The 15,286-nt window shown below is 37.9% G+C and overlaps 1 protein-coding gene across 1 annotated transcript; it reads right to left on the bottom strand.

Annotated features, from left to right (window-relative positions):
• Nucleotides 1-4,399: 4,399 nt before the first annotated feature.
• On the bottom strand, nt 4,400-15,195 carry LOC129038409 (histone H2B type 1-C/E/F/G/I). Its single transcript, XM_054491368.2, has 2 exons — nt 14,686-15,195; nt 4,400-6,366 (listed from the first exon to the last, which is right to left on the bottom strand). Exon 1 carries the CDS (start codon nt 15,073-15,075, stop codon nt 14,695-14,697), a length of 381 nt encoding a protein of 126 aa, XP_054347343.1. The 5' UTR covers nt 15,076-15,195; the 3' UTR covers nt 4,400-6,366; nt 14,686-14,694.
• Between the last annotated feature and the right edge of the window lie 91 nt (nt 15,196-15,286).

A 15,286-nucleotide genomic window follows, 5' to 3' on the forward strand; every position in this document is an offset into this window, starting at 1 on the left:
TAATATCAAGATCTCACACATTATGTAAGATTGGCCATAATCAGGCCACTCTCATGACCGGTGTCTTCAACTGAGTTTTGCTTCTGGTTTCATTAATTGAAGTCCCCTCTATCCCCCTGCCCGCCCCTACCTCCCCAGATAAACAGACACAGTCCCTCTCCTAAATTAACTATAAAACATGAGGTAGGAACCCTAGACTCAAGAAACTACTAGAAACTACAGACCCCATGTCTAACAAGACTGGGCGGGTTGGCTGGGCGCAGTGGTTCATGCTTGTAATCCCAGCACTTCAGGAGGCTGGAGACCAGGAGTTCAAGAATAGGTTGGCCGGGTCCCTACCGAAAAAAAAAAAAAAAATTAGCTGGGTGTGGTGGCACATGCCTGCAGTCCCAGCTTCTGGGTAGACTGAAGAGGATCACTTAGAGCCCAGGAGCTTGAGGTTGCAGCTACTGCCCTCCAGCCTGGGCGGACCCTCATCTCTGAATTGCTTAATTAATTAATTAACTGAGCTGGCAGATTTGGCTGCATAGCTGTGGGGAAAGGGTTGTTGGAATAATGTCCAGTGTGCTCCCCTGAGCTTCTACTGGAACAGGTCTTTGTGAGAGGCCTGGAGATAAGAGCTTGCTCACAAAGGCCGAGGCCTTTCTGGGATGCTGAATGAGATTAGTGTGGCCAGAGCCATGGGGTCTCAGCAAAGGAAAACTCCATAAGGGCCATTTTGTGAAGATCCCCCAATACTTGTGTGAGACATTTGGTGGATATTAGAAGTTTTGTTTTGGTTTGGTTTGAGACAGAGTTTTGCTCTTGTTGCCCAGGGTGGAGTGCAATGGTGTGATCTTGGCTCAGTGCAACCTCCACCTCCCAGGTTCAGGCAATTCTCCTGCCTCAGCCTCCCAATTAGCTGGGATTATAGGTGCCCACCACCACGCCTAGGCTAATTTTCTGTATTTTTAGTAGAGATGGGGTTTCATCATGTTGGCCAGGCTAGTCTCAAACTCCCCACCTCAGGTGATCTGCCCGCCTCTGCCTCCAAAGTGCTGGGAATACAGGCGTGAGCAGCTGTGCCCGGCAGACATTGGAAGTTTTTAAGCAGAGAATTTGTTGTATTGTTGTAGTTGTCTTGGGTTTAGATTTATTGCATAAACAATCGTTATTGAGAAGGGCCCACAGTCAGAGGTTGGGAGTCTGTTGCAATAGTCTCAGAAGAATGGCAAAGAACTTGCCTAAGGGGACAGTGTGGTAAAGGAGAGAGTCTACATTTGAAATATTTCTGAAACAAAAGCCAAAAGATAAGACTTCAAACTTCTGATTGCAAAGTGAGATAGAAAAGTTTCTTTCTCTCTCTCTCTGTTATACCCATACACAGACACATATGCACAAACACCTGAAAGAAAAAAAAATTCAGGGAACAGACCAGGTAAGGTGGCTCATGCCTATAATCCCATAAATTTGGGAGGCTGAGGCTAGTGGATCACTAGAGCCCAGGAGTTCAAGGCCAGCCTAAGCACATAGCAAGACCCTGTCTCTACAATTAAAAAATTACCTGGGTGTGGTGGCACGTACCTGTGGTCCCAGTTACTCAAAAGGCTGAGGTGGGAGAATCACTTGGGCCCAAGAGGTCAAGGCTGCAGTGAGCATGACTGTGCCACTGCACTTCAGCCTGGGCAACAGAGCGAGACCCTGTCTCAAAAAAAAAATTTTTTTTTTTTTTTTTTTTTTTTTTCAGAAAACAATACTATCTTAAGCACCAGCACTTTAGTATATTCTATTGTGGACTAGTTCATTTTTAGAAGAACACTAGGTTGGAAATCATGAGATTGATTTCACAACTCACTAAAGCACTGTGTCACTCAGTTTGGAAAATATTTCTCCTTAGAGATTACAGGTGCATCTTTCTGAGCACCTGTATGTTTTTACATTTGTTTGGCTTCTCTGACCTTTGATAAATTCTGAGTGTTGTACTATTAAATATTAGTGGCTACGGGTCAAATTGTGGATCAGGTTGATCCTTATATTTAGAAGTTGACAGATATGTTACTCCATTGCTTTAAAACTAACACAGAAATAGAGAATTTAGAAAATTCTTACATTCCGTAATTTAAGACCCAGAAAAAAAAGATTCATTTTGCATTAGATAGCTAAAATGGTACCATAAAAACAAATGATATCCACATATATATAGTATATAGTGCTTTTCCTGTGCTAGTCACTATCCTAAGTTTTTCTCCCCCTCCCCCAAAAATGTAGGAATTAACTTTATAGATGAAGAAACTGAGGCACAGGAATGTCATATGACTTGCCCAAAGGAAATTCAGTCTTCCTTTTTCAATTTTTTTTCTTTTTACTTTGCTGCAGGGTCTCGCTGCGTTGCCCAGGATGGTCTTGAACTCCTGGACTCAAGCGATCCTCCTTCTTCAGCCTCTCAAAGTGCTGAGATTACAGGCATGAGCCACTGTGCCCAGTCAGGAAATTCAGTCTTCTAAACATTCATTATTGAAATAATACTTCCATAAACATTTTCTTAGATAAACTTCGGCATCTCTAACTTCTAAGCAAAGTCATGGAAACAGTCACAAAGAAAATAACTATTTTCTTTTAAAAATAATAAATTCTTATCTCTGGTGATAAGAAAAGTATACAGCCCATTTTTTAAAGTATTAATTTTACATTCTAGTTTTTTTTTAATGTTTACCATATATTTCTCTTTCTACATATGTGTGTGAGTGAATAAAATAAAGGCATCTACAGATTTTTATATGTTCAGTGAGATCAGCAGGGTTTCACTTGACAGCACTCTTACCATACTCACTTCTTGGCTTTTCCTGATATCTAACACATTTTTAAAACGAGTACTCCCTTTTCATATGATTCTTCCTTTTTCAAGCACTATTTTTGAACTTTATATTTGATTGGCAATAATTTTTACAGACATTATTTTACAATTAACTTTAACTCTGTTCAAATGATTTCTTCATTTTCAAGTATTTTATTTGAACTGCTTTTTTTTGTTCAACTACCGAGTATTTGTCTGTTTTGTAGAAAGGGTATGTAGATAATTCCATGTTTTGTAAAAGTTGTCTCTAAAAATCTAACAAGTGTAAGTACGATGCTATTACAGGGCTGAGAGACACAGAAAAAAAAAACACACACAAAAATTTTTTTTAAGTATTACTTGGTCTCTAAACTAAAGAATTTACCATCTATTTCGGGAGATAAAATCCAAACATAAGCAATGACAACAATTATTATGTGCTTAAATCAATGTCCAAGACAATAATTGACCCCAAGGCAGGGAAATCACTGAGACAGTATAGCAGAAAGAGTGTCCTCTCTGTTCAGATGAGCCTGAATAATTTGTTCAGTAGGTTTCTGCTACTCATTTATAAACTGCACATCTTCTGTAGTCCTGGAAAATGTCTAAGAGGAGAGAGGAACTAAGATCAGGGCCACCATTTAATTAGGAAGTTCTGGAAGTACCTGACCTGGAAGAAAGATTAGCATAGCTGAAAATCGCCCATAGGGGAAACATCTAGGTAATCTTATTTCTGTTCCACCTGACATTTCAACCTCTCTTTTCAGCTATAAGTATATAAGTACTTATATGTAAGTAAAGAAATGTACCCACATCATGTTTTTTATTCTATGCTTAACATGTATAATGCTAACAACACAGACTTGATGTCCAAAACATTTCTATCAACAGCTCATTACTGGATGACTGAAATAATTTTTCCAAACCACATGGAGGCTAATGAGTCAGTTTTTGAAAGCAAGGAGAGAAAAACATTAGAATTTAGGGTGACGTTTTTGTTGCATTGTAATCCAGAATACAGAATAGTCAGAGAAAAGCAGAAAGTCTTTCTTCTTAAATTTTCTGAAAACCAAGGTGTGCATTAAGATGGTAGGTACATGTCTACTTCCCTTTGCCTTTACCCTTTTTTCCTGCATGGAACATAGATATGACCCCTAGACATGCTGCAGATGACCATGAGTTTGAAAGCTACACGGAAGATGGTTAACACAGGGTGATAGAAGAGACCTGCATACTTGGGCAGCCTAGACAGCTCCTGCCAGCCCCCAACAAAACAGCCTAGCCGTCTTGCCAATCGAGAAAAACAAATCCCTTCTGGCTAACCCACTGTAAGTAAATTTCTGTAAAATGTGGCCCAATGTATCCATAATTGATATACAAATATTAGTTTAGTGGGTGGCACCTCTCCATGAGCATGTCGACTTCATGAGACTGAGATTTTTGACTGTCATGTGCAATTGTCCCATTATAGTGCCTGGTGCATGGGAACAGCTCAACTGTGCATACCCATTGAAGAAATAGATGCATTGCCAATCGAATTTCCAGGTATATCTCATAGATTTCCATAAAAAAAGTAAACATACAGCATATCTCCTTCCAGTTTATTTTTCTCTCTAGGACCAATTTACAGTCTATCAGCAGTGCGTGAGCACCTGTTTCATCACATATACAAACCCCTCCAAGACTATAAGGATATCATTAAGCTTTGTATCACTGTCAGTTAAGTGGTAAACATAGTTTTCTACATACTTTGCATTTTTGTTTTTCATGAGGTTCAATGTTTTACATGGGTAAGTTGTTAGAACATATTTATTCAAGATGAGGCATTTGTCTCCTGGTAAGACATCTTGGTCTAATGCTGACTCTGGGGTGTGGACATTTGGCAGTTGACTGTGAGGTGGCTATCTACATGTGGAGTGGAGGAGTCTTGGCCTTGGATTGAGGAGAACAAGGTCAACTTCTCACCTCATTTGTTTCTGGCTTTTGTGATCTTGGACAAGTTTAACTTTTCTCTCTCCTAGTCTTAGTTTTCTTGTCTGTAAGTGACAGCAATGATGCTGTCTTTGTTGGCTTGGGCTGCCATAACAAAATACCATAGATTGTGTGGTTTAAACAACAAAATTTTATCACAGTTCTGGAGGCTGGAAGTCTCACAGCAGGGTATAGCATGGCTGGATTCTGGTAAGGGCTCTCTTGCTGGCTTGTAGAGTGCTACCTTCTCACTGTGAGAGCTCACACAGCCTTTCCTCAGTATATGTGCAGAGCTCCCTCTCTTCCTCTTTTTTTTTCTTTTTAATAAATTATTTAATTTGGAAAACCAAGTGCAGAATCTTCCTCTTCTTATAAGGCCACCAATCCTATCCAGTTAGGAACCCATCCTAATGACCTCATTTAACCTTAATTACCTCTTATAAGTCCTGTCTAGGAATAGAGTCATATTGGGGTTTATGGCTTCAATATATGAATTTGGGGGGATGGGGAGACAATTCAGTCCATAGTAAACACTTTCTCAAAGAGTAGTTATAATGTTTATAAGAGACAATGTAGGTAAAAGTAGTTTCAGTTGCACGCAGCTAAATGCAGTTTAATATCCCTTCAGAGTCCTCCGCAGAAAAGGCACCTGATAAATATTTATTTGGCCTTAACCTAAGGTATTATTCTTTATATAGTGCCTTCCCATGTAATGATTGATATCATGTTTATCATTTTGCAGCGCAGTTTATTTCTTATAGGGTCATGGCTAACAAGAAACATGGGAAGAATGACCCTCACTAATAGTCATTAAAATAAAGAAATGTAATTTCAATTTTTTTTTCTTTTGGGGGACTATTAGGTTAACAATGATCTTAAAAATTTATTGTAAATATGAGTGCTATAAAACTGGAATTTCCATATTATGTTGGGATTATAAATTGGTATGATCCTGAATAGGAATTTGGCAATGTATATGTTAAGAACCTTAGAAAATGTTTTTCACTTTTGATTTAGTATTTCCACTTCATGAAGTCTATCCTTAGGAAATAATATTTGAACAAAGATTTATGTACAAAGATGTGTGAGCTATATAATCTATAATATAATGCATAAAAATGGGAATCAATTGAAGTAGTCAATAACAAATACATAATTATCAATACATCCATAAATTATATATCCATAAAAAAGTTTCTAAGTATATTTATCTAAATATATATCATATGACACCTAAATTTATTTTATATATGATACATGATGTGAGATATATGTATATATGAATATGAGTATATATGATATACATATAAAAAGAACAGGAGATACTAGGAGTTATTTTAATTTTGTCTTTATGTTTCTCGTGTCATAAATTTCTATGAAGAACATTTTAATAGTTTTATGCATAGAAAAAAAGAGCTAATTTTTCTTAGCCAGGTGTTCATTTGTCCTTCTTTGATTGTTCAAAATATCTCCATTTATCTTCTTCTAGGATCACTCATTTTCATTGGTTTATTTGCAAGATGAAACAGTGTCCAGCAGTGACGACTGTTGGAAAAGATATGTCTAAAAGCTGTTGTCTCCCCCTGGAGAAAAGAGAGAGAGTGATTGATTCACTTCTGTAATTTATCAGATATGAGATATTGTATTTGACTCTGAGAACAATGATGATGATGGCTAAAGTTCATTGGATGTTTGCTCTGTGCCAGGCAGTGTTTTAAGCACTTTACACAATAGATACCAATGCATTTAGTTGTTCCAACAACCTTATGAGATACCTACTGTCATTCTCCCTGCGTTATAGATGAGGAAATTAAGGCACAGAGAGGTTAAGTTTCCCAGGTAGCACAGCTGTTGGATAGTGAGCCTGTGCAGTAAACCCACACCCTCTAGCCCTTGAATCTCTGTATGCTCTTAAAAGGTGAATGTAACCTAGTCAGTGTCCTAAAGTTCCATTTGATCTAAACTTGAAGGATAAAAATTTGTCCAGCGAGGAAAAAGACTTAATGTTTTTCATAAAGAAGATATAGCGACAAAGGCCAGGCCGTGGGGACTGTCTGATTTTTAGAGCCTAGAATCCTGAGCACTCTCTCTAAACCCTCCAACATGCTCTTACTCTGTTGCCTGCTGAGTATCTTTGATCCACTCTTGAGGCTAGCAGTTTTCCTTCCATTCAAGATCTCAGAACGTGTATTGTCTCTGCAGATTTTTTAAACATGCAATTTTATTTTTTAATTGTTAAAAATATATTTATTTCAGTGCACTGAAGCTCAAATGTGTGTGTTTTAAAATCTAGTGTCCAAGGTTTATTACCCCAATTGTTTAAGCAAGTCTAACAACAAAAGGGGCACATTTTAATTTTCAATTTTTTTTTGTGCTAGCCTACAGCTGAGTTTGGACCAATAATAGTAGACAAAAAAGTGAAAAGAAAACTAAGGACAAGAAAATAAAGGAAGGGAGAATGGGGAGAGAGGAGGGAGAGAAGTGAAAACAGAAGTTTATTCATATTTCTCTTGAATCCAATTCTTTTACCATTTGAAAACTTGATATGGTCAGAGAATAAGCCTAGAATTTTAAGTGATGACGATAAGGTTTTACCACAGGTAGCCTCCTCTACATAGGTCTATTTCCTCATAGAATGAGAAAAGCCCCATCATTTCTGCTCTTTTACCCTTCTGAGCCAGCAGCAAGGAGATCTACTATCAAGGCATGAGCAACTGTAGAAACATGAGACCAGATGTCTCTATTAATTATTCTACAAATTGCGCATTGGATGATAAGGTTACATGAATCTTTAAATCAGCAAACCAAAGTCCCATTATTATTACATATTTTTTCCTCCTCAAAACTGAGGTGGGGTGGGGTACAGTGACTCACACTAGTAATCCCAACAATTTGGGAGGCTGAGGCAGGAGCATCACTTAAGCCCAGGAGTTTGAGACCAGCCTGGGCAACATAGTAAGACCCCCATCTCTACAAAAAACTTTTTAAAAAATTAGCTTGGCATGGTGGTGTGCACCTGCTGTGGTTCCAGATACTCAGGATGCTGAGGCAGGAGGATGGCTTCAGCCCAGAAGGTGGAGGTTACAATGAGATGCGATTGCACCACTACACTCCAGCCTGGCAGCCTGGGCAACAAAGCAAGACCCTGTCTCTGAAAAAAAGAACTGAGGTCAGGGAGTAGTAAGAAAGTGGCTCATTCTCCAGATTTACTCCCTTTATCTTAATTATAATGAACTCATGGTACTTGAGGATATGTCAAACTGATCTTCAGACCCCAAAGAAATTACTCAGAGCCTAGAATACCTTTCAGGAAATGTTACAGTGGTATACTCTACTCAATTTAATTTTATGCTTGGTCATCCAGGATTACACAGGCTAAAGGTAGGAAAAGTTTCACTAATTTTTAATGTCTTTTAATTTAGGACTACTGGGATTGTCTGTCAATGTGCTGAATATATATATCCTTCCAAATCTGGAAGATTTAAGAGAAATGATAGTTATCATTCTTTAAGTCCTTAGGAATATGCCTAGAGAGCTAATTTTATATATTCAGGGGAAAAAAGTGTATTTTTTCTCAACCTGTTGGACCCCGGTAAACACATTATGATCAACTGGCATTTTTATATCAAATAATTTATGAAATTCTTATAATTTATAGAAGGCCAACTCCTACCAAAGTCTTCAGTCATAAGCTGTTTCAAGTCCTTTTAGGGGTGTAAAGATGGTTATAAATAAAATTTGTCAAACAGCAGTAAACACAGTGGTTTACATGCATTAAGGATCTTTAATCTTCACATACTTCTAGAAGGTAGGTGCTGTTACCATCACCCTAAAGGTATAGAGAAGGATACTAATGTACCGAGAGATTAAATGACCTGCCTCAGAGTCCCACATCTGATATGCGGTGATGTGGGAGTCAAACTTGGAGTTTGTCACCAGAGGCTTCACTTTTTGTCATCATTGAGCAATGCTGTGCAGCCATTTTACTAGCATGATACCACGTCTGAAACTAGTGTTCTATAGGTGCTATTTCATTTAATCTTCACCCCATCTTTATGAGTAGGGCAATTATTACCACTCTATAGGCTCAGGGTAGTTGAGTTTGTCAAACTGTGACTGAAAGACATTTAATTTTTGGCATACTATTTACTTGTGCACAAGGTATATCAAGCAATGGACTGATCTCACTCAACAAAGTATTTTAAAAAGATGATTTATAAAATAGAAATGGGAGAAAAAAACTACAAACTGTCTAGGAATAGGATGTTATGTTTGCACATTATTTTCAGTAGAAAAGAGTTTAGTATGGATACTCTCTTCTTGTATAAACCAAGAATGTTAAAAGAAAACAATTAGTGATTCTCTAGAAACACTTAAGATTGGCTGTGCAGCACTGTAGCTATCTCTGTGTAATATTTTCCACTGACAATCAACATTTCCATGTTAGGTAGGCCATGTCTTCACGATTTCTGGCACCAGAGTTTTTCAACTCCTCCATTTTTGGTAAAAATATCTCATAAAGGAGCAAGTCTAACCATGTGAGTTTGTTTAGTTTTTTTTTTTTTTTTTTTTGACAATGGCTTTGTAACAACATTTAATAATTTGCATATTAGAGAAGCACAGAAGTAGGGCAAAAAAAAAGTTATGAGGGTAATTACAAATATTATAAGAATTCCTTAAAGTACAAATTGTCTCCAAGAATTTAATTGGCTTGTCTTAGTTAGATGAATAGGTCTCAAAGATCAGTTTGGTCAACTTTAGTTAAACAAGTTCATTTTTCCTAATTGATTATTTTGACTCAAATGTGGGCCATAGGCAGAAATAAATTTTCTAGTAAATATTCTTATTTAGGAACTTTTAGTCAAGGTATAAAGGTCCTTGTTACAAACCTGCAAAAAGTTAGCATGCCAATATCTTAGTAAAATATAACTGAGATTTGTTTATTTGCTTGTTTTTTAATACTTGGGAGGGCCAGATCAAAATTTCATCACTGGAAAGACAGATAATGGAGAAAAGGACAAAACAGAGTAATACCACAGGTAAAAGAAGGAAGAAGCTGTCTATTTCAGACCTCATCTTCATGTGTAGACTTTGAAGAGGAAACTTCCTATTTCCAGAATTCTGGAGGTCTTTTAATGAATCTCAGAACTGTATTTTTAGTGATAGTGTATTTCTCAGTGAGATTCCAAATGTGTTTACACTGGGAAGCACATATCCATCTGCTCTGAAGTATAAAAGCAGTATTTCTTGTTTGAAGTACTGAAAATGGAGGTTCCAGCATTGTTATAATGTTGTCAGAGAAGATTGGTTATTACATTAAGATATGAATATAAATCATGGCTATATAAAAATAAGAAAAAGATTGAAGTCTTATTTTAGAGTGACAATCCATAGTAAATTGAATGTACCACGTTAACAAACAGTAACAACTTTTTAAATAAGTAAAGGCTCAAGGTAGTCATTATCTTGAATGCTTACTTGTGTTTCTCTGTAGCTATAGTACTTGATAGAGTCAGAGCTGTTTGGTTTAACCATAGCCCTTAAACAAAGCAGGCAATTGTGTTCCCTCATAGGCATGAAGAAAACAGAGGCAGTCATCCAAAACCTGCATGGTCCTCTAGGCCCACATGTATACAGTACGTGATTTACAAATCTAAGGTGGCAAAAGCAACAGTATCTATTCTAAGGAAATCATATGTTCTCTTATCTATTTATCAATGGTTATTCTAAACTGTGTAAGAATGTTATTTGCATAAACTACACTGTTTCTTGTGATTTGTATTTTGTACCCTCCAATTCAGAAATTGTCCAGGTATCCAAAGATTGAGCATTAATTTACTCAATTTAATAATATTCACCTAAATTCTTAAAGTTATCATATATTGTGAACTCAGTACTTAAGCTCACACATTGAATCCTTATAATTAGTAACATAAAATTTAATTCCATTTTTTAAAATGACTATCTATTATGATTTAATTTGGTTCAATGAATAATTTACAATTTTAAAATTATAAATAAAGTGATGTTAACTCATGTAACCAGTACAAATAGTGGAAGAAATTTAGTAAATTCAGATTAAATTAGCTTTTGTTTTTGTTTTCTAGAACATGAACCCTAAACTTGTGTATACTATAATATTATGCTAATATTATTTTTACATTATAAGAATAAAGAAGAAGCCATTTTTAAAATGAAATTATTAAGCCAATTTGTCCAAAAAATAATCTTGATTAGATGTATTATATATTTTCCCTATAAAAAAACCTAATAAAAGAGGTATTAATATTTTTAAGTTATTTAAAAATTGTGAAGTATTTTTTTTTACAAAATACTTTAAGCTGTTAACTAAGACCAGTAATGAAACTCACAGTTAAACTTTTTTTCTCTTAATTACAACTTAAAGAGGTAGCACATTTAAAGCACAAGGAAAATTTTTGATTTTTTTTAGACAAATGAGTTTTTATTTAAATTGATGTATTTTAAGTCTTTATGTAAGCCAACTAAAATTTAAGATTACATTATAATTTATTAATTCCCTTAAGTGGATAATTTCACAATTATTTAAATTCATAAAATAAGATAGTCTTTTCTGGGCACGGTGGCTCACACCTGTAATCTCATCACTTTGGGAGGCCGAAGTGGATCTCCTGAGTTCAAGACCAGTTTGGCCAACATGGCGAAACCCCATCTCTACTAAAAATGCAAAAATTAACCGGGCGTGGTGGTGCGCCTGTAATCCCAGCTACTGGGGAGGCTGAGGCAGGAGAATCGCTAGAACCCTGGAGGCAGAGGTTGCAGTGAGCCGAGATTGTGCCACTGCACCCCACCCTGGGCCGCAGAGCAAAATTCTGTCTCAAAAAAAAAAAAAGATAGTCTCAATCTTATTGCCAATCAGAAAAGCTAACCGTGCTAATAGAACAGAATTTAAAGTGGGTAAAAACAGAGCCATAGGTTATCTATTTAGCATGTTGATCAGTTAAAGAAATAAAAGTATCTAATTAAGATCAGAGGTCCCTCAGATGGCACCACTGCCGAGAATATGAATAATTCTCTGATTCTCAATTTAGTAGAAAATTCTAGTTTCCAGCATCACATCCCTTACAATAAACTCATTAAGTTTTAGAAAATATTAAATCTTTGTTTTATTCAGATATTGAAAGCACTCTTTTTTTTTCCTGACTCAATAGTCCAATTTGTAACAACATTATGTTTCTTCTGTCCTCTAACCTTACTTAAAGAACCTGAAGGGGCAATAATGTGAAATTACTAAAATTAATAATAAGCTGTAGAGCCTCTGGCATAGCAGTTATTGAGACCAGACATTCGGTTTCCTTGATTTCCTTTTTGTCTCCCGTTAGTCCTAACACTTTCTTAAAGTCAAAAGTTATAACAGGGCAGCCATTTTATATTTATATCATCTTAACACAGGAATACTGGTTTTGCAGATATCGACAACTATTTGGACTCAAAAAAGACAAGTTTTGGAAGGTGGAAAGAGGCATACAAGCACAAAACATCAAATCCCATGTGAAGTCAGAAAAAAAAACACCAACTCTAACCCTGTGTCCTCACAGAGAATATCAACATCTTCAAACAAAAACACCCCCAAAAAAGGTTAATAAATAAACCGGATTTCCTGTCCTCTCCACTGACTAATCACTTAATGATGTGACCAGAAAACCAGAATTCAAATTCTACTACTGCTACCAATATGCAACCAATCGGCCAAGTCCAATTAGAATAACCAAAACAAGAAACAAACGCGGACGATAAACTTTCAGCATGCAAAAGCCAAAGGAAGGAGAGCAGAAAACTCAAAGGGTCCAGGGATAGACAAGCTGTTTCCAAGACACACATTTCTGTTTGTTCTTATTGTATGACTCACATAAACACTTTCTTGGTGGAAAATTCAGAAATAAATGACCAAGAAGTTAATAATTTGCTTACTGGGTACTTGTACAGAAGAGAGAACAAGCAACAGAATTATTTCATCTAACACAGGCAAAAACATAATTTATGTAAGAGAAAGGGGAAAAGGCGGGGAAAGAATACTGAATTTTGTTTGCAGATTTTGGTTACATTGATTAGTTAGTTGGCAGGTAGGAGAGCAGTCAGTCTGAATGGGAATAAGTCTTTAACCAGGTCCATTAGAGGCATAGAAAAAAAAAACATTTAGGCCCGGCGCGGTGGCTCACGCCTGCAATCCCAGGACTTTGGGAGGCCAAGGCGGGCGGATCACCTGATGTCCAGAGTTCCAGACCAGCCTGACCAATATGGAGAAACCTCGTCTCTACTAAAAATACAAAATTAGCCAGGGTGTGGTGGCGCATGCCTGTAATCCCAGCTACTCCAGAGGCTGAGGCAGGAGAATGGCTTGAACCCGGGAGGCGGAGGTTGCTGTGAGCCAAGATCGCGCCATTGCACTCCAGCCTGGGAAACAAGAAACTTCGTCTCAAAAAAAAAAAAAGAAAAAAAAAATTTACTTGTGAGGGACTCCGGAAATTTCATTTCTCATCAGAATTTCTCAGATAAGTTATGCCTCCTGTGATTGCACAGCAGTGTTCAACTATAAGGCCTTGTCTGGCACCAAAGACGGGCCTTAGTTTATTTTCCAGGTGTGAAAGAAATTGCAGATTTAAGATCACACAGTCGTTATGTTAAATAACTGTAACCTAAATTACATGGTATTTAAATTTGGAAAAATCTGCTTTAACACTAATTTTATTTATTGTATATTCCCGGTTTTTAATGAAGAAAGCAAACTTCACTTCTAGGTGCTAAAAACGTGTTCTAGACTTGAATAAAAAGATAGGTAGACTACTAACCCTTCATCTTAAAATCTTTGCCTGCAAAAGACCATGAGTAAAATACTTAAGGGAATGTGGAATTTCCCAGGCCATAATGCGGCCTGCAGTTGTCTAGGAAGGGAAGGTCCTCTAGGAGACACAGTGTATGTGCTAAGTTTAATGGCGTCTCCTCTTCATTCTCCCACCCAACGCCTAGTCCTTACTGGCCTTCAGTTCAGTGTTCGAAGGCTTGTCAATTTACCCAGCAGTTTAGAGTTGGCTTCTCCCAAAGCAACTTTCAAACTTTTCTGCATGTTACAAGCCCTCTACGGAGATTTTAAGTTTCAATCAGGCAACACACCATTTATGGCTGACTGAGCACTGGGATTCAAGTGAAATTTGATTTGATTTGAATCTTGAATAAACCAGTTGAATAGAATAAGATGTATGAAGCAACATCTGGCGCAGTGCTTACATCTTTAGTTCTGTACTGCCTTAGTCTTGTTATCAAAACTGACGCATTAGATTAAAAAACTGTACTACCGGGGCAGTTGGAAACCCAGGAGACTCAGCCTTCAGTATACTACGAAGGTGTGCGCCACGAAGACAGAGGAGGGGGTGTCCTTCCTTAGGCAGTTACTGCCCAGGTTCTCACTCCGGTCCGCTATGTAAATCAGTCTCAAACCAGCTTTCCCTCGATTGGTTAATATTAAAAATGACAGGACAGCCTATTGGCTAGAAGCTGGTGGCGAAATTATGACATTACGGCAACCATTGATCCCGGCGACGTAGACAGGGACAGACAGCTGGGTACAAAACCTAAGCAAGCCTGAGGTTTCTTCCGGGAACGCCGAGTTAGCAAAATGGCCGCTTGTCTCCATTTTAAATTTAAGCACAACTAATTGACCCCAAACCGACTTTTAATGGCTAGCTTCTTCCGGGTTCAGGCCCCTTTGTCTCTAAGACGCAATACTTGTCACTATCCCTCTCCAATCCGTACCTTCTAATACCCTTCCGCCGCCAAATAAAATTTGGCGCCTGGCCACAGCTCTTTTAGTGGGTATGTGGGTGGCTCTTAAAAGAGCCTTTGAGGTTAGGTGTTAAGACGCTTACTTGGAAAGTTTACTTGGAGCTGGTGTACTTGGTGACGGCCTTGGTGCCCTCCGACACGGCGTGCTTGGCCAGCTCTCCGGGAAGCAGCAGGCGCACGGCCGTCTGGATCTCCCTGGAGGTGATGGTCGAGCGCTTGTTGTAATGCGCCAGGCGGGAAGCCTCGCCCGCGATGCGCTCAAATATGTCGTTAACGAAAGAATTCATGATGCCCATAGCCTTGGAAGAAATGCCAGTGTCTGGATGGACCTGCTTCAGCACCTTGTACACGTACACAGAGTAACTCTCCTTGCGGCTGCGCTTGCGCTTCTTGCCATCTTTCTTCTGCGCCTTGGTCACCGCCTTCTTGGAGCCCTTCTTCGGGGCGGGAGCAGACTTGGCTGGCTCAGGCATCTTAAAACACCACAAATGTGTCGGAAGTAAAGAGCGGATTTCTGCTACTTATAGGGCTTTTATGCTAATGAGGGATGGAGAGTACCTCTTAGTTAATTGGAAGACAAACTGCAGAGTTGTCATCCGTGGGCAGAGCTATGCAAATAAGGTATGAAAGTACAGCTTTTCTATTGGCTACCTGACTAGCATTTATTATCGACCAATCAAAAAG

The sequence above is a fragment of the Pongo pygmaeus genome, chromosome 5 (genome assembly GCF_028885625.2).
Source record: "Pongo pygmaeus isolate AG05252 chromosome 5, NHGRI_mPonPyg2-v2.0_pri, whole genome shotgun sequence".
Lineage (NCBI taxonomy): Eukaryota > Metazoa > Chordata > Mammalia > Primates > Hominidae > Pongo > Pongo pygmaeus.